Source organism: Populus euphratica, unplaced genomic scaffold, assembly GCF_000495115.2.
Source record: "Populus euphratica unplaced genomic scaffold, PopEup_1.0 scaffold221.1, whole genome shotgun sequence".
Classification (NCBI taxonomy): domain Eukaryota; kingdom Viridiplantae; phylum Streptophyta; class Magnoliopsida; order Malpighiales; family Salicaceae; genus Populus; species Populus euphratica.
In genome coordinates this window covers 118,165-136,661 of record NW_011499927.1, presented here as the reverse complement: position 1 = coordinate 136,661, position 18,497 = coordinate 118,165, and the positions used below count along the sequence as shown (strand labels likewise).

Below are 18,497 nucleotides of genomic sequence, written 5' to 3'. Positions count from 1 at the left end.
ATAAGATAACAGTGAAGTATCTAATACATCGAATCAAAATTTAAAAAAAAAACCTCATAAAAAAATAAGGCATCCCGACCAAAATTGAAGAAGTAGAAATACTCAACAAAATTCATTTGCTATAAAAAAAATTAAAAACCTGAAATAATATTAATAATGAGAGATGAGTTCGACTATTTTAACGAGAGCATAACATTTAATATACATTTTAGATATTAATAATTTGCAAGTTGATTTATCTTTATTTAAATATACATACTAAACATATTATTATAAAGCAGTGAAATACATATTAGAAATCAGATGATATCTGAAGGTGACCAGATGACACTCAAAGATGATCATTGTAGGATGATCAATAGCTAATGTTTCTCTTACTAGTTAGGCATACATAATACTATATTCACATAAGTTAATTACTCTATGTTAACATGAAGTTATTGATTAGTTCTATATTAAAGCATAATATATATATGTAGAATCATTAAAGAAATGTATATCAAATAAAATTTAATTCAATAGAATAATAATGTAAATTCAAGAATAAATAAATATTTAAAAAATAAATTAACATATATAAATATTAAAAAGATTAATTAGTTATATTCATCATATAATCAATATATATATTTATTTATATAATATATATATTAAAAATTATTCCACTTACTTTGAAAAATATAAACTAAAAAAATATCAAATGAAAAACCCAAAAATTATTTTAAGGATAATTAGAATAATCTACAATAAATAATTTAAAAAATAAAAATAAAAATGATTTTAAAAAATTAATAAAACAAAAATTTAACCAAATCAGTTTATAGCTACGGTTTTTTTTTTTTTTAATTTATTTCAAAAGAGACACCGTTAAACCCCTTGCTTTTAGTTTATTTGCTATGTTATTTGTAAATTACATTATAAACGTTGCCTTTCTATATTTCTTTTTCAGGCGCTCCCTGTCTAGCGTCCTACGCGTTGTAAACTTAGCTAATCACTAGTGTACTGAAAAGAAAAGGAGCAAATCCCTCTATTCTTGTCTGAAATTCAATTATTTTCTCGGGAATCCGAAATTCTAAACCCTAACCCTAAATTAATCACGGAACAGAGATTGTATAAAATTGAACGAAACTAGAGAGATATAAAATAAATCGAGGAGAATGTCAGAGAATGATGTCGAGAAGAAAGTAGCGGATAGATATCTAAAGCGAGAGATTCTTGGTGAAGGTACTTATGGTGTTGTCTACAAAGCTATTGATACTAAGGTAATAATTTTTTGAGTTTCTGTTTTGTTTATTTAAGAGAGAAAAAAAATGGAGAAATTTTGAACAGTTTTGGGTCTGTTTTGTTTGATTTTTGAGAAATTAAGGGAACAAACAGAAAGAAATTGAAGAAAGAAAGCAACTTTTAACCTTGGTTTTCTGGGAGTTAATTTGGATAGGAAAAATATCAATTTGGTTTTACTTAATTTGATCTGATTTTAAGTGGGTATTTGTAGGGTAACTGTCTGAAAGGATTATAGTGTTCTTTTATTTTTGTTAATTCATAGTGTTGGGATGTTGCAGACAGGACAGACGGTTGCAATAAAAAAAATTCGGCTCGGAAAACAAAAGGAAGGAGTAAATTTTACAGCACTGAGGGAGATTAAACTCCTTAAAGAGCTTAAAGATCCGAATATAATTGAGTTGATCGATGCTTTCCCTCACAAAGGGAACTTGCATCTTGTGTTTGAGTTCATGGAGACTGATCTCGAAGCGGTTATTCGTGATCCAAATATATTTCTTTCTCCCGGGGACATAAAATCATACTTTCAGATGACTTTGAAAGGACTACTGGTTTGCCATAAAAAATGGGTTTTGCATAGGTATTGGATTTTTATTGAGGAGCTGGTTTGTGAGGTTAATTGCTGCTAGATTTGGTTTGAAATGCGTAGTGCTTGTGCTTTGCAGGGATATGAAGCCAAATAACTTGTTGATAGGATCTAATGGGCAGCTCAAACTTGCAGATTTTGGTTTGGCACGTATTTTTGGAAGCCCGGGTCGCAAATTCACGCACCAAGTAAGTGTGCATGTTCAAGCAATTTTTATTCAAAGGATTTGGATAAGTAAGGTCTGATATGATGTTTTGTTTAAGAAATAAGCTTAGCTAGCAGCATTGGTAGCTGATCATATGACGGTTGACTGGTTTGGAACCAGCTCCAACCTTTGTTTATGTTCCTGTTCCTGTACGTAGTGTATCAGGAGTGATGTTGAGATGATGGATAAATCTTCTTCCGTTTCTTTTTCCCCCCTTCCCCTCAGAACTTTTGCATTTGGTATTTTGTCATCTTTTCCATTGATTCTAATGCAGAAGACAGATTTTATATATATATAATATGCTTATCTCATATTTGGGCTTTGCTTTGAAGATTTTCCTTACTTTTGTGCTGTTTCACAAGTTTTTGATTCTCTTCATAAATCTGAACCTTCAAGTTTCAAATGCCAATGCATAGGTCTTTGCTCGATGGTATAGAGCACCTGAACTTTTGTTTGGTGCCAAGCAGTATGGTGCTGGTGTTGATGTATGGGCTGCTGGTTGTATATTTGCTGAGCTACTTAACCGCAGACCATTCCTGCAGGTGAGTAGATTTTATGCTTGATTTATCTTTGTGGTTCTCACACTTGAAAATGCTTCATAGTTTTAGCAATCATATTAGTTAATCAGTTGGCCTATTCTTTTTCCTCTGGAGTTCTATGTGGATTATAGTGTATTTGTAAACATTGTTTGCAATTGGATATCTAGTTATGAAATTGTTTGCTTGAGTTCTATAAACATGGCTTGCAATTGGATCTCTAGTTTAGGGCGTTGCTATGGTGGCTACCAGCAACCTTTCAGATTAACTTATTACTTTCTCGTTAATTTTGGATTTCTCAAATATGATCTAGGTACTGCATTTTTGTGATTGTTTGCAAACTTTGCACTCAATTCAATGCCTTACCTCAATGTTAAGACTGACACTTGAGCCAGAGGTCAAGGGGGTCAATTGTAATAATGATCAAAGAGGACACTTTTTGTGATGAATGTGTTTCTCATGCTTGGAAATCTTTTCTTGAAAAGGCTTTAACTGTACAACATGCATTTATGCTTTGTTTTTGTGCTATCTGAACTTCATTGTTGGGTGTCCTGGCATCAAAAGATGTGGAATAGAAATTCTAAGATGTGTGATTAAAAATGGGCCTAAAGTGATATTGGATGACAATGGAATGTTTTATTTTTTATCTTTCATTTCTAACCTTAGTCCATTACATTTGAATTTGTGCAATTGCCCTATGTCAAAACTGTATGCGGAAAGCCTAGGTATTCTCGAAGGTGGAATCTGTTATTTTGTTGATGGTTCTCAACAAGATGAACCTTATCCAATGTTTTACAAGTTTTTGTGCCACACAATGTCCCATATCCTGAAATTTTCATTTTTTCCCCATAACAATGGACAGAAGCAGAGGCATCCTTTTCTTTTTCATTTTCCAGTAGCTTGTGATATGTGGCACTAGGTTTTGTCTATTTGTGGCAGATCTTTGATGACTTTTGGTAGAGTAGAAGATTTATTGCTTGTGGATTTGAGGGACTTTGTGGGGGGAGAGGAATTCCAAGTTACATGAAGTTGTGTTGTGTTCATAATTGTTTGGTCTTGGTTGGTGTGGGTTTGAAGAATCCTTGTGGATCTTTCAACCTGGACACTGGCGCACAATAGACCCCCCCCCTCCATCCCTCCATGCACACCATTGTTTTTTGGGCTAGTGGTGGAGCCTGCTTTAGCTGACATTCAATGGAATCATCTGGTCCTATCATCTTCTTTTTTTCTTCCTCTGAGGATACCCTTTTGTCCTCAATTGTAATTTTTTGTTTGGTTCCATCAAGAAATACTATTATTCTTCTATTTAATAAAGGTACAGTGTGCAAGGGACCATTACATTTAAATTAGTTTCTTAAACAGTAGTTAACCAGGTACAGGAATCAGAGAATATCCAAATGTTCCAATTTCTTATCTGTGAACTAGACTGAATTTTCCACTATCACCCAGTTATTTCTTTGATATTCAATGGACATCAGTGGGAATTCTTATCTTTCCTTGCCCTTGTGAGATATGTTTACCTTAATTCTTTTATGTGTCTTTCCCCACTAAAATCTGCTTAACTGAACAGCCTTAACAAGGTATCTCAACTGTCAATTTTCTCTTAAAAAATTCAAGGATTGGGCTATTGGGGTTCTGTCTTCAATTTTGAATCAATAGGCATACTCTACCTAGGTGCGTTATCAAAAACATGTGGATATCTTTCCTTCCTTTGCTATCCTTTCTAAGAACTTGATGAATAGTAAATTCAAATAGATTTGGATAAAGCTTAATTTATTGTAACAACATCTTGTTAATCATTTTGATGCTTATCAATTGTATGCCCATGGGGTATTTTGCAATCACCACCTACTTGCAGAAACAGTTTCACTTTGAATGTCTGACAGGGGGATAGCGACATTGATCAACTTGGAAAGATCTTTCAGAAGTTGGGGACTCCAACTCCTTCACAGTGGCCTGATTTGGAATGGCTTCCTGATTTTGTAGAATATTCATCTCAGACTGCACAACCTTGGCGAAAATTGTGTCCTACAGCTAGTGATGATGCTTTAGATCTGTTATCTAAGCTGTTTACATATGACCCAAAAACTAGAATTACAGTGCAGCAAGCATTGGAGCACAGGTTTGCAAAATCTTTCAATTTGAAAAATCTACATTATCATTGGTTTCCTGCTCTCATTTTTGTTTTCCTTATAGGTACTTTACATCTGTACCTCTGCCCACAGATCCGGCTAAGCTTCCCAGACCAGCCCCTAAGAGAGAATCTCACAACCCAAGGACTTCAGATTTACATGAGGGTCCTATTGTCTTGTCACCAAAAAAGAAGGCAAGAAGAGTGATGCCAGATCGTGAAGTGTTTGATGGAAATGCATACCATGTTGATAAGATTGATCAACACGGTGGTGAGATCAGATGGGCAGCTGGGGATAACACAAGCAGGAATGAACAGGTGCCGATGTCGGTTGATTTTTCGATCTTTGGAGCAAAACCAATGAGCAGACCTACAATTAACAGGTAAAACTAGTTCTATGAAATTACTTCCAAATGTTTAAAACATTGTCTGTTTCCCTTAAAATATGATAGCAAATAGGGTTGCAGCCCGTTGTACTTGAAGTTGGAGTTTAGATTCATATTCAAAGTGTCATGAATTTTCATAAGTTCCGCCTTTGACCCAGAGATAAGGTTTGTTTTCAAATTAAATGGGCTTAAACTTCAAAATTTAAATAGTAGCCTTTGGGGCCCTTGACATCTTTTTTATTCTTTCTTTCTCGGGGATTATGGGGGAGGATGAATTGTTCTGTTAAATTGAATTTGACTAGTAGTGTTACACTTATGTTGGGAATGTACAAGACAGGCTCCATGAGGACTAAAAAATGTGACATCAGATTAAAGGAACAAAAGCTAAACTGATGAACTAGGTTGATGGATGAACTTAGGATCATACCTGTCATTCAGATTATTTCATGACAGGTAGTTAGAGAAACCTTTTCCTTTTCCTTTCTAAAAGGGCCTTGGGGTTGCTGGGGATGGAAAGGAGGCTGAGGTTTGGCTAGTTTAAGTTTTATAAAGAACAACAGTATTATTATAAACAGTTAACTATATTTTTGGGTCCATATGTTTGGAACTAAATTGCGTTTGTATGAATGAGTTGGAATACTATTGTTGATAGGGAAGCCATGAGAAAAAAACAACAGGTGAGGGCTTTGAATTCTAGAGTTTCAGCCGAATGCCAGTTAATGATTTTTTAGTCTGAGGCTAGGCTGTGTATGGGCCACATGTTCTGATGACTAGATGTGAGATTGTTGGTTGTATGCTCATTTGTCTTTGACTTTTTGCTTAAATGTCTCTTTATCTTTTCCTTAAATATCATTATGATATTGTTTATTTTTCTCAGAGAATCATCTTTTCTTAAATATTAGACTACTATTATTAGTTCATGAGAGAGATAAATTTCCTCCTTGTCAATTAACCAACTTTGGAATTAAAATATGTTTAATGAAGGAGATAAATACTCCATAAACTTGCTAGAGGTTCACAATAACTATTGAAATAAATTAACAACCATCTAAAGTTTTGTTTCTTTAGTTATGTTGGTTGACCGCTATAAATGATGCACTAGTTAAAATTAAGACAATAAATGGCATCATTAAACTACGTCTCTTGGCTTTCTCTTAGTAATTTTTGTTCACCTTTTTTGAGCTTTAAAATGTAACATTTCTGAAAAATTTTCCATATCCCATAGAAGGATTTGGAAAAATTAAAATGCTACCCTTTTCCATTTACTGTATTTTCTTCCTGTTTTAAGGGAGTTTCCATTCAAGTGCATTATGCTAGGGGAAATTAAAAGCTGATGTCACCATATTGCCAAAACAACTATTGCCATTAACTAGCACCACCACTTCACTTTCTGCCACCATACAACATCAGCAGCAGTGTCACCACATCACTATCACACTATTGGCAGAACCACCCTTGCACTACACTCTTAATATTTCTGGTAGCCTTAGCAATTACATGTTTAATATTTTCTTTTTACCGTTTCAATCTTGTGCATGAGTGCACTCTTTTCATTTGAATTTTTATTCCTCTTTTACCCAAGATGAAATAGAAAATAAAAAATAAAAATGCAAGCAATCATAGAAAGAAAAACTCTTCTAATGTTGCATCCCAATTTTTTGTCCCATATAAAGCCCAACCATAATATCAGTTTTTTATTTTTAATTATATTGAGAATTATTATAAAAGAAGCCCTCAAATTGGATCTTCTATGTGTTATGATCTCTTACCGAACAAGTTCACTTGCTGAATTTTTATCTGATCATTAAACATCTTGAGTAGGCATGAAGGGTATCTAGAGAATGATCATTATATCTATATATCAAATGTTTAATATCAATATTAGATTTAGCTATGACTAATTTGTTAAAGAAATGAAATAATGGTTGTGGGTTATAATGATATCAATTTTTAACTGCATGAAACTAGCTTACTGAAATAAAGAGGTAAATAAAAATACATTAGGTTCTAGTTCCATTTTGTTAATGTTAAGTATAAAGTGAATAAGACTTGTATGGTCATTAACTCTTACCCAAAAAATAAATTGATTCTCTAGGAAATACTTGGGCTTATGCCTTGAATCTTGCCTTCACCTTTTGACCCATAGGTATGGTATGCACTGGGGACACTCATTTTGACCCATTAAACTAGTTCTTTTGACGATATGGTAAGGTTTAAGGAAACTACATCATTTGCATCCAGACATTTAGTTCACAATGATATTTCAACTTTAACCTCATTGTTCCAAATATTTTAGAGGTAAAAGTCTCTGGTTGCCGTGCAAGTGACATTCATATGAAAAGAAAGGTAAAGGACATTGAGAAAAGGAGCATTTTTTAGCCCTGACTTCTATACAAGAGCAAAAGTTTTTGGACACCATGAAAAAAGAATATGGGTACTTTTCGTCAGAGAAATTAAGAATATTGTACTGTTCTGCTGACATATCTCTCTTTCCTCGGTCTGCACTGGCACTTATTTAAACCTTTCACACTTTTATTTGTGAATCTTGTTGAGCTTGTTGCAGAAATCATACGTTTTTCTTGCAACAAGGTAGTTTGATCTGCCAATATCTGAATTGTGCTTCATTCTTAAACAAGCAATGCTCTGAGCTTCAATTTACTGATCAATTTCCCAAACTATCATTCCAAATTCATAATGAACTATTAAGGCATGGATTGTCTGAAAGCTAATGCCTTGGGATATTGAACATTGGTTATTTGATTGAATATATATTGTTAATTTTGTGGTTATCCATTTCAAATCGTCTGAGTTTCCAGATAGATTGTAAATTTTTCAATTTCGATTTATGGGTCTTAGATATTGCAGATTTTTTTACTAGTTGAATGTCAGATAATTGCTGCGTTTTATGCAATTTATAAGTTCTTTTTGTAATTACTAGAAGCAAAATTTGGACTTCAGCATATCTTTCTCATTAAGTTAGACGTGTGAGAATTTGCCATATCTGTTCATGTAGAGGATGTGCTGTAACGACATGTTTTTTCCCCATGTGCAGTGCTGACAGATCTCATCTAAAGAGGAAACTGGATCTTGAATTCCAGCATCCTGAATAAGAATATTTACCTTAATCTTACTGGATTTGGAAATTTCTATAGAGGATAAATTATTTCTGGTCCTGCATTTGTGAGGCATGCTGTGAGTCTCAAGCTGGTTGTAATTATATGGCGGTGTGTCCCCTTTCTCATGATGGCTTGCCAGACCCTTCAGTTGGCTATTTTCTGCCCAGAGATTAAAAGGAAGCATCTGTACTGCTGATCATTGCTTCTTTTTCTTTTTTACCCCACTTGTTTGAAGCTGTGGCCTTAAGTCATAAATAGTTGTCAAACAAAAAAGAGAGAAATATGAATTTTTTTTCACCTTTTCAGATAATCTACACTGGTCGGAACACTTTTTTACTATAGTCTATGCTTGAGAGAAGTTGGACACGGTAATTAATTTTCTATATAAATTGTGATTGTTGTTGAGTGCACTTTGTTTTCTCTCGGTGAGCTGCATGAGAAAAGATTTACAAGCACCTAAGAAATTTTATGTATATTTTTTTTCCCAATAATTGTTCAATGGTCACAAGTTATTTCATCTTTGTATTGAGTGCGGGGCCTGTATCTACCTTTCCCGTTTCAGGTAAGCAGTCATTAGACATTGTTGTACAATTAGGTGCCTGTGATTTGCAGTTTATTTGAATTTCTAGCTTCGTGATCCGGGGAACTGTGTGTTGACCTGTGGATTTTGTAGGAAAAGAAACATTATTGAATGTAATAACTGGCATGTTATTTTAATGCATTGTTGTAGTTTCTAAGTTGTATAGACTGTATGTTTTTGCATTTAAAAATAATTTAGAAAAAAATTGATTTTTTAAAAAATTTCTCTTTGAATTAATATTTTTTTTAATGTCAAAAATGATTTTTTTAAATAAAAAAATAATTTAATGTATTTTTGAATGAAAATCATTTTGAAAAGGATTAAATTTGATATAAAAATTAAATGAGAGATGAAATTAAAAAATAAAACAAATTAAGATAAGAATTAAAAATAATAAAATTGCAATAATGAGATTTATATATAATAGTTTTTAAATTTAAGGAGGATGAAAGTGAAAAAAAAATTAATTTTATAAATTATTTTAAATAAAATAAATAATAATTAAAATAATATGGACAGGATTTGAATGGAAGAAAATTAAGTGGCTGGTTTGAAAAATTGTAGGGGGTTGACATAAAAATAGAGGATGATAGAGAAGTGGTTCATTGACTACACAAACTACCTTGTAACGGAGGGGCCATTTAGATGTTCAAATGACATCTTTGAAGGCATTATTAGGGTGCTGGAAGGGTGGGCGTCTCTTACTTGTTGGCTTGGCTTTGCATGTGTTAAACATTTATATTTTTAATTATATTTTATTTTTATTAAAAAATTAAATCATTAATTTGAACTTAATTACAGCATAAAAACCAAGTTGAAAATGCAAAAAAAACCCTTGCATGCCAGCTTAATAATATTTTATTTTAAGAGCAAAATTGGCATTTTCCTATACTTCAAAAAAAAAAGAAGAGAATAAACCCTCAGATACTAGTTTTTTTTTTTTTTTAAAAAAAGGATCTATAATTAATTTTATAGTGTTGAAAAGAAATATAAAAAAATCGAATTGTCCCATTCATTTTGATAGTGATCACCAGATCAAGTGGAAAAAACCAATTTGTCCCAATCATTTTGATAATAACCAATGAATCATGTAAAAAAAATCTTACTATTACCATCAACAAGGTTATTGAATTTTGTAGAAAAAAAAATCATTACATTAGTATTGCCTCGGAAAAGAATTTGCTCTCATATAGCACGACTTATATGTAACAATCGTAGTCAATTTTTTGTGTTTATTAATTGTTTTTATATATTAATATTAAAATAAATTTTAAAAAATTAAAAAATATATTATTTTAATATATTTCAGAACATAAAACAATTTAAAAAATAATTACCAAACATTACTATAATCTGAACATAATCACATGTTTATTATAATAATAACAACGTGTTTATTCTGATAATAACCAATAAATTATGTGATAAAAACCTTACTATTCCCATCAACAAGATCATTGAATTTTGTAAAAGAAACAAAAAAACATCATTACATTAATATTGCTTTGGAAAAGATTTTGCTCTCATGTAAGTAGCATGAGTTATATGTAACATCACTATATTCAGTTTTTAGTGTTTATAAATTGTTTTTATATATTGATATTAAAAATAAATTTAAAAAAATTAAAAAATATATTATTTTAAAAAATTTCCAAACATAACGCACTTTTAAAAAACAATTACAACACACTACCAAAATCATAACATAATCACATGTTTATTCTGATGCTGTTATGACTGAAATCTACAATCTTTCAAAATGTTATCATCCCTTAAACCAACTTCTATTCCTAATTTTGTTAGTTTCAAATTTCTGACAAAAAAAATAAAAATAAAATCGAATGTGTAACTGTGGCTCTACCTCAAACCCTTGACACTATATCTTTAATGGTTTGATGACCAAGTCAGTTTTGAAAACCTTGGGTAGATTATGCTTTGCTGCTTTGTTTCATTTCTCGATTGGATTGGTCGACTCCTCCCTGCTACTTGATATCAATAAGGAAATCTATGGATGGATGACAACGTATTCCTGCTAGAGAAGTAGACAGCAGCACTACTGCCACTGTTAACACATTAACCAGTCACTGTTACAGACGTATCATCGGACCCAACTCAAGCTCAAGCTTCTGAGCACACACAGCATCAAGGTTCAGTTAGAGAATGGCGTAGCGTATGTAGTTTTGTTCACCATCTTCCTTTAACAATGGGGCAGCTTCCATTTGATTACTTTCTCCTACTGAAACCAAATTGTGGCTGTAAGCCTGTAACACTCTCGGAACTTTTTAGTTAGTGATCTTCAGTGGTTCAGAACTCAATCAGGAAACGTATGAGCCACATTTAACATATAGTTCAGCGCACAATCCTCAAGAAAGCATGCATAACATACATTTCAGATCTCAGGAATAAAACTCAATACAAATGGAACAACATTCTTCAAAGCTTAACCGATCTTGTATTCTACTTTGTGGCCTGGGCAATGATATTGCTTATCGAACTGGCCTGCTCTTTTGCAGTCTCTACCAATGAGTCCTGCAGTTCAAATAGGGTAGCGCTCAGATATCCTGACAAATCAACAAATGAAGACATTGTACACAGGCCGGGAAGGGCAGTACCTGAGCAGCTATTAGCCTAGCAACTGTTTTCTTGCTGGACTCTTGAAGCTCACCAGCTATCAAAATCTCATCCAATATATAATAGGCCTTCAATGTTTAAAGCAGCAAATAAATAAATAAATAAGCAAAGATACTTTCATATCCATGCATGCAATGAGACAGGTAAAATATGTCTTATTTGCAAGGGCGTGTTTGGAACAAACCACTTCTTGCATCAACTATCACTTACAGCATGGTGTAGGCCAAATTTAAATTTCAAATGCTATAAAACAAAGAATAAGTTGAACCGAAAACAAGCAAGCATACCTTGTGGAAGTTGAAGATCAAGTCCAACTCGCAGACCTGGAGGCAAATCAGAATTACTGAACTATCAATAAATGCAAACAATTAAATGGAAACTAGAACACCACACCAAGGACCTTGCAGCCCTTGTGATAAACCACAGTCTATGTTCACTCACACTGCCAAAGTATCGGTCCAAAATCTCAACAAAATGGTGAATTATTTCGAGGACCTCTAATTCATTGTCGTCCTGATCAGTGCACATGCAGAAGTAAAGGCTAGCATATCTGCGTGATACGCACATTGGAACCAACAAAAATTATCAGCTCTAAGATGGATGATGAACATATTCTGGAGATTCACTGAAAAACACTCAATCATATTTTATCTTTACCTTTTATAAACAACTTTCTGTCCTCTCCATTCAACAAAATTACAAAGCTTGGGTCCTCGAGTCAAAATTACTCCACTGAGCTCACGGATTACCTTCTCAAGGCACATTAAAGTACACAAATAAGTATCAATGATGTAAGAAAATGCACATTAATTTTAGAGAAGTATCAATAGATAATGTTCAAGATATAATTGAAAAGTGTAAAACAGGTATGACATGGGTCAAAAACTCATCAACAACATAGCAAATCAAAAACAGGTGATGATCTACAACACAACAATCTCAAAGACAAGAAATATTGGCACTACCTTACTTCTTTCCTTCTGTGTATAAGGTGAATACCATTTTGTCAATCTCACTTTTCCTTGTCGACTAATGAGAAGTACAAATTGAATCTGAAATATGCAGGTAGATAAACATTAAAACCACCACTAACATAGAAACTTTACACTTTGTATTCAATTCACAATTGCTGAAACAAATTAATTGATTGAACACCAGATCCTGCAGATAAAAGCATTTATTTGGAAAATTTGCATGAGATTCAATGGTTTATATTCATCTCAAGCTCTACATGCATAAAAACTAATGCAATAGTTACTACTTTGTTCACCAGTTCTTCCTGCCCCCTTCACTTCGGAGAACTATTGACAACAGAAAGTTCCTTCCAATCTAAGTAAGTTTTCATCCATGACACATATGTTCCGAAACAAAGCATGATAATCTTGCTCTTTGACAATTAATTACAAGTTGAACTTCTTAACATTGTATCTAATCAGTTGTAATTTTCAGTGATTAGTATTACCACTGATCTTGTAATGTACAGAAATGACACATCAAGTGTCAAATAGGTCTATTTTCCTGTCCAAGTGGCCTACAAGTTCCAGTAGTTTTATATGGTAATTAAAATAGACATATTGCGCCTGCCATTCCAAAATCACATAGCAGATCACACTTCATCCAAAGCACCTTACGCATCGCATGCTTATCCAACTAAAGCAATTTCATCGAACCAATTCATCACCTTAAAACTACAACCATTAGATTTCTAATACTCTAATTACATAGCATGTTCATCGAAATTCTGAGTTTACAGATAAAACCTTATTTCCCGCCAATTATAAACCAGTACAACCAATTACTCGAACCATTGAAGATCCTCAATAACCAATCATTGTTTCACAACATGACTGCAAATTGAAAAGAAACCCTTGATCCCACATACGCTAAAACCCGAGAAGGGAGGAAAAAATCCCATCAGATGTTACCATCAGATCTAAACTCCCATACATGTTATAAGATGAATATTAAATCATTCAGCACCATATCCCCATCATAGGTTTTGATCCCTTTAACATAACAAATACAGTATCTGAAAATAAATTCCACAACATATAAAGAAGAAAACAAAATGGGAATTCTCTAAGACCAGAATTAAAGCAACATGTTCAAAAGATGGGTTTTCAATATAAAAGTCACCATTTTGTTTGTGTTGACCAATTTGGTGAGCGACCCCGAATCGATAATTTCCACAAACTGAGAAAAGCAGAGAGGATTGAGCTGGATTCAGCAGATGGGTCTACTGGTAATTAGAGTCGTCGCTCTTTGCTTGCTTGCTTTTACGTTGAAAGTTTCTGATCTGGGAGAAGACGAGAAGGAAAAGGAAGGGAGCTGTGGGTATGTTATCGAACTATAAAGTGCTGTATAGCCCATATCAGTCCAGACAAGATCCTTGTTTTTTGGGTCTACATCCATACAGCTTTATGGGCTTGATCGATCGAGCTAGTTCATCAATGAATTATTTTTATTAAAAATATATAGTTTTGTTTAATTTAATGTCAATTAAATCGAGTTGGACGAGATCAATAGAGTTTCACAAAATTAATTCCTTCTCTGATTTTAAAAAATTATAAATAATTATCACGGTTGGTTTCACTTTTATAAAAATGCTATCTTAGCTATTTATATCATTTTACATGGCAGCGATTGGTTCAAAATCTTTTTCTTCAATTTTACTTTTTAATTATATTGAGGAAAACACATTTATGAATGTAATATTTAGTATTATATTAATAGAATAAAATCATACATATAATTGTTGATTATATATACATATATTTTAACATAGATATAAAATATTAATCTATTATGTTAATAGGATTGAGCAGCACCAAAATGATGCATTGAAAATACTAATTGAGCTTATTATAAAGTTTAAAATTAAAAATATCTGATAAAAATTGATTGAGCTAATTCAGAATATTTAAGTTAAAAAATTATAAATTTATCAAATTAAATATTTATATATTGTTTGGTTTATATCTGAAGTTATGTATAAAATTTATTGTGATTTAAGTTAAGATAGAAGCTAGACCTCTCAAGTTTTTTATTCATATATAATATGGTTAGTAACTCATCTAGAAAAGATAAAACAATATATTTAAAGTTATACTTGAAATCTATTAGCAAATAATTTTTACTATGTAAGAATTCCTTATGTAAAATTCTTCTTTTACAAGAAAAGATTTTAGTAATCTTAAGATCATTAGAAGTTTTATTTTTGTAAGGAGAGAAGTGGTTACTTGGGAGTTTTGTTTTGCATTAAATCCTTAATTTTCAAGGATACCAAGTTAGTAGCTTATGGTTTGGACAAAGAGATGCTTTTTTGAGATTATTTTTTTATGCATAAATTTTATGCTAACAAGTATAAATTTTGATTTTATTTGTGGTTAGATTTTAAATTTTTTTAAATGATTCTAGCTGCCTTACTTTATATAAGGTTAAAATTTTATAGTGATCAAATATCATGAAAGCCTTGCGATAAAAACTAGAAGATACTATGTGAAAATTATATTAGTTTTTTAATAGATTTTTTCAATTTTTAAATTTTTTTTGTTATTTTTCTAGTATTGTTTAAGATATTTTTACCTATTATAAATAAATTTTATTTAGCTTATATTTAAAGTTTTTTTAAGAAGATTTATATTTAGCTTATATTTAGATTTTGGCAATTAGTATTATATGTATCAGATTGCTCATACTTTTAATTCTTTATTGAACTTTTCTTGAATTTATTAAAGATCATCTATCTTTATAGAGTTTTATCCTTATATCTATAGTTCTTGATTTATTATAATGAACGAGTTGGAGTTTTATCGTTACATCTATGGTTCTTGAATTGTTATAATCAAAAGGTCAAAATTTTATATCTAGCAATTTTGGTCTCTTGGTTCAGGTAATCACTGAGTTTTTACTAATAATACAATTGCTTTCTTGAGTTGTTTTTGTTTACATGTGGGTTTAAAGGTTCTTGTCTTTTGGTTCCTATCAAGGATATCCAATGCACCATGAAAATAATTTTATACTTGATGGTGTTAAAAAATACATTATAATATAGAACATGTTAATTGTTATACTATATGATTATAGTATATTACATCATATAATATTTTATATTTATATAAAAAAGATAATAAAGAAAAGAATTTTCAATGCACATCATCATAGGCTGATAAATATTTTTGAACTTATTTTCTATGAAAATACAAAGATCGAAACTAATTCATAATCTATGAAAAATCATTTTTCAAGACATTTATTTTCTAAAAAGAATTTATACAACACACAACCATGCCTAATAACAAATAAAAAATATTTAATACTATAATGAGCTAGCTTTCAGAGAAAGAAAAATGATTTTCTAAGAGCTGAAGAACGATAACAAGAAGAGGAAAAAACATTATTGTCCCTGAAATACCAAAGGTATGCTTGAACTTCATAGCATAGACTGGAGTTGATTAGTGTGACAAAATGTTTCACAAATTAATTAAAAAAATTAAAAGAGCCATTTTATATATAATATTTGTATTGTTTGATTCGACTCAATTTATCAAAATTAGATAATATGAATATTATATATGATAATGGGTAAAAAAACCTAATAAACAAATATCACGGGTCGAGGGAGAGTTGAGATTTTTAAAACTCACTCAACCCAATCCAACTTATATAACCCAATGTAAGTAACTTGAATTCTTGGTATAAATAATATTTTCCTTTCTCTCCTATAATTTCTTCCCTCTATTATCTTCATAGAAGTTATAGTTGTTCCTTTAAAAGTTTAATATACAATTTCAATATTTTCTATTTGATAACCAAGAAATCATGACAAAACAAATGAAAATTTCAAGAATTCTAATTGAGCTTTTATTTTCTTAGTCAAACCACAAACCTAAAAGTACTTTATAGTTTTTTCCAACTAGTTTGTTTTTATATCATATTACACCCTAACTATTGGATAAATACTTGATTGTGATTACTATTTTATTTTGTTTTTATATGAAAATTGTGATAGTTTTTATATTGTCTTTAATATATACATTTTAGAGGTCTTATCTAGTTCTAATAGTTGCAACTCAATATTTTTTTAGAATCGTTAAAGAATAAGAAAATTAATATGCTCAATTTGCATACATCTATAATAGCCATATAAAAAATTTAGCATAACCTGATATATTTAACCTCCTCAAATCTAAAAAAATTGAATGGGTTAGGTTTATATTTTGTAAAATATCAAAAGTTAAGTTTGATATAATTATAGGTTAAAGCCCAACCCACTATAGTCACGAACAACCTTAGTTATTTGTGGTACAAAGACTTCATATGTAAGGTCTAAATATCTCATTAATAATCTAAAACATTTATTAAGTTTGAGTTAGTGTGTTGCGGAACTCTAATCATGCTCTCCTAGGTAAAATGAGGAGCATCTCAGAATTAGAAACCTCATACCATAACATAACCCTAAAAATAAAAAGAATATTATAAGAACAAACATTTAATATTTTTAAAGATATGATTAATTGAATTTTGATAGCCTAGGGACATAACCTAGTCCCTATTTACAAGGCTCCCTATCTAGGAATGGAAATATATACGAGTTTTGCAATATCTATAATCAAATCTGAACTTAAGATTTTTACCAAAACTCGACCAAAACTTGATCAAGTATAAATCAAACTCGACTTGATCAAGTTTTAGGTATCCATAGGGTATTTGTCGAGCATCCCAAACTATAATATTCTTTTGCCAATTCAATGACAAACAAAAACAAAGAATCTTCTTCTATGAAAATCCAAAACCACATCCAATAAAATCCAAAACCACGATTTAAATCTAGTCCAATCAATTACATAAAATAACCTATCTTAACCCCAGAATAAGATAAGACACTCTAAAGAAAAACAAAGTAACAATATCCCTAACAAATTATTTCCTTACAACCATTGTTTCAACATTCCAACTATCAGCTATTCTAAGTACATCAACTTCTTTTAAAAGATCAAACTCCTCCATTTCTTCTTCAACTCCTTAATACATTTAGCCAACAACTGACCATATTCCTTGTTTCTCTTTAACAACTCAACATCATTTTTATAACTAACAACCTAAATAATCCCCAAAGAACATAAAAGATCACACAATGAAAGGATCCATGATCTCTAACAAGATTTCAATTCTTTAGCTTTAAAAAGGTTATTAGAGAATGAGTTGAAGCAAATAAATGAACAAGAAAAGAAAAAAAATTATTGAAGAAAAAAAAAGTGGCTAAAGAAGAAAGACGGTGAAATGTGAAACAAACCCTAAATTTTTAATTTATACATGCTTGATAAAATTGCAATTTTTTCAAACTCTAAAGATATTTTATATTAATATGGTTTAGGTTAGGCATGACATTATCAATATTATCAATTTTTGACTTCATGTATTGCTTGTACTTGTCTTGATCTTGAATGGGTAAAAACATTTCTTGTCCATTTGGGTCAGTATCTATTGGGTTCAGGTGAAATTGCTGTCTATATTCTTGTATGCTTGAGAGACAACTAGTTATTTTTTAACGCAACACATCTTTTTTTTGAAATTAATTATGAGTTAATAAATAAATTAATGCATATATTTAATTAAAGAAATTAGGAATTATATGCATTAACAAATATAGAAAAAAGTTATTAACACTAATTAAAGATTAAACTAGAAAGTTGAGCGATAGATGTAACTCTTAACATATACCATGAACAACAAGTGAACTGGTAGCTTAACTAGCAATAATTAAGTGGTAAGGAGTTATCAAAGGGGAGAGGTCTGATTAGTACTTAAAAGTGCATTTTTTATCAAGGTTTTATATCATCATTTTGCACTTGAAGTATCAATAACTCTTTAATTAAAACATGTTTTATAATAACATATCTAATAATATAAGATACTTTTAATTTGTGGTAAATATTTATTTTAAATACAGGCCTATCATATAAATGAAAGGATTGATTGATGAATTTAAGGACTGAAATTGAAAGGACAAAGAGATGGCCAAACTTAGAAAAGAGGGGTCGGT

The 18,497-nt window shown here is 31.1% G+C and overlaps 2 protein-coding genes across 2 annotated transcripts; one reads left to right on the top strand and one right to left on the bottom strand.

Moving 5' to 3' along the window:
• Positions 1–921: 921 nt before the first annotated feature.
• On the top strand, positions 922–8,958 carry LOC105135765 (cyclin-dependent kinase D-3-like). Its single transcript, XM_011040793.1, has 7 exons — positions 922–1,262; positions 1,563–1,861; positions 1,947–2,055; positions 2,489–2,614; positions 4,495–4,730; positions 4,805–5,122; positions 8,178–8,958. Exons 1-7 carry the CDS (start codon positions 1,158–1,160, stop codon positions 8,233–8,235), a joined length of 1,251 nt encoding a protein of 416 aa, XP_011039095.1. The 5' UTR covers positions 922–1,157; the 3' UTR covers positions 8,236–8,958.
• Positions 8,959–11,125: 2,167 nt separating this feature from the next.
• On the bottom strand, positions 11,126–13,816 carry LOC105135764 (AP-1 complex subunit sigma-1-like). The gene is made up of 7 exons (XM_011040792.1): positions 13,589–13,816; positions 12,418–12,504; positions 12,110–12,201; positions 11,894–12,002; positions 11,740–11,775; positions 11,434–11,520; positions 11,126–11,350 (listed from the first exon to the last, which is right to left on the bottom strand). The coding sequence occupies exons 1-7, from the start codon at positions 13,589–13,591 to the stop codon at positions 11,279–11,281; spliced, it is 486 nt and encodes a 161-aa protein (XP_011039094.1). The 5' UTR covers positions 13,592–13,816; the 3' UTR covers positions 11,126–11,278.
• Positions 13,817–18,497: the final 4,681 nt, after the last annotated feature.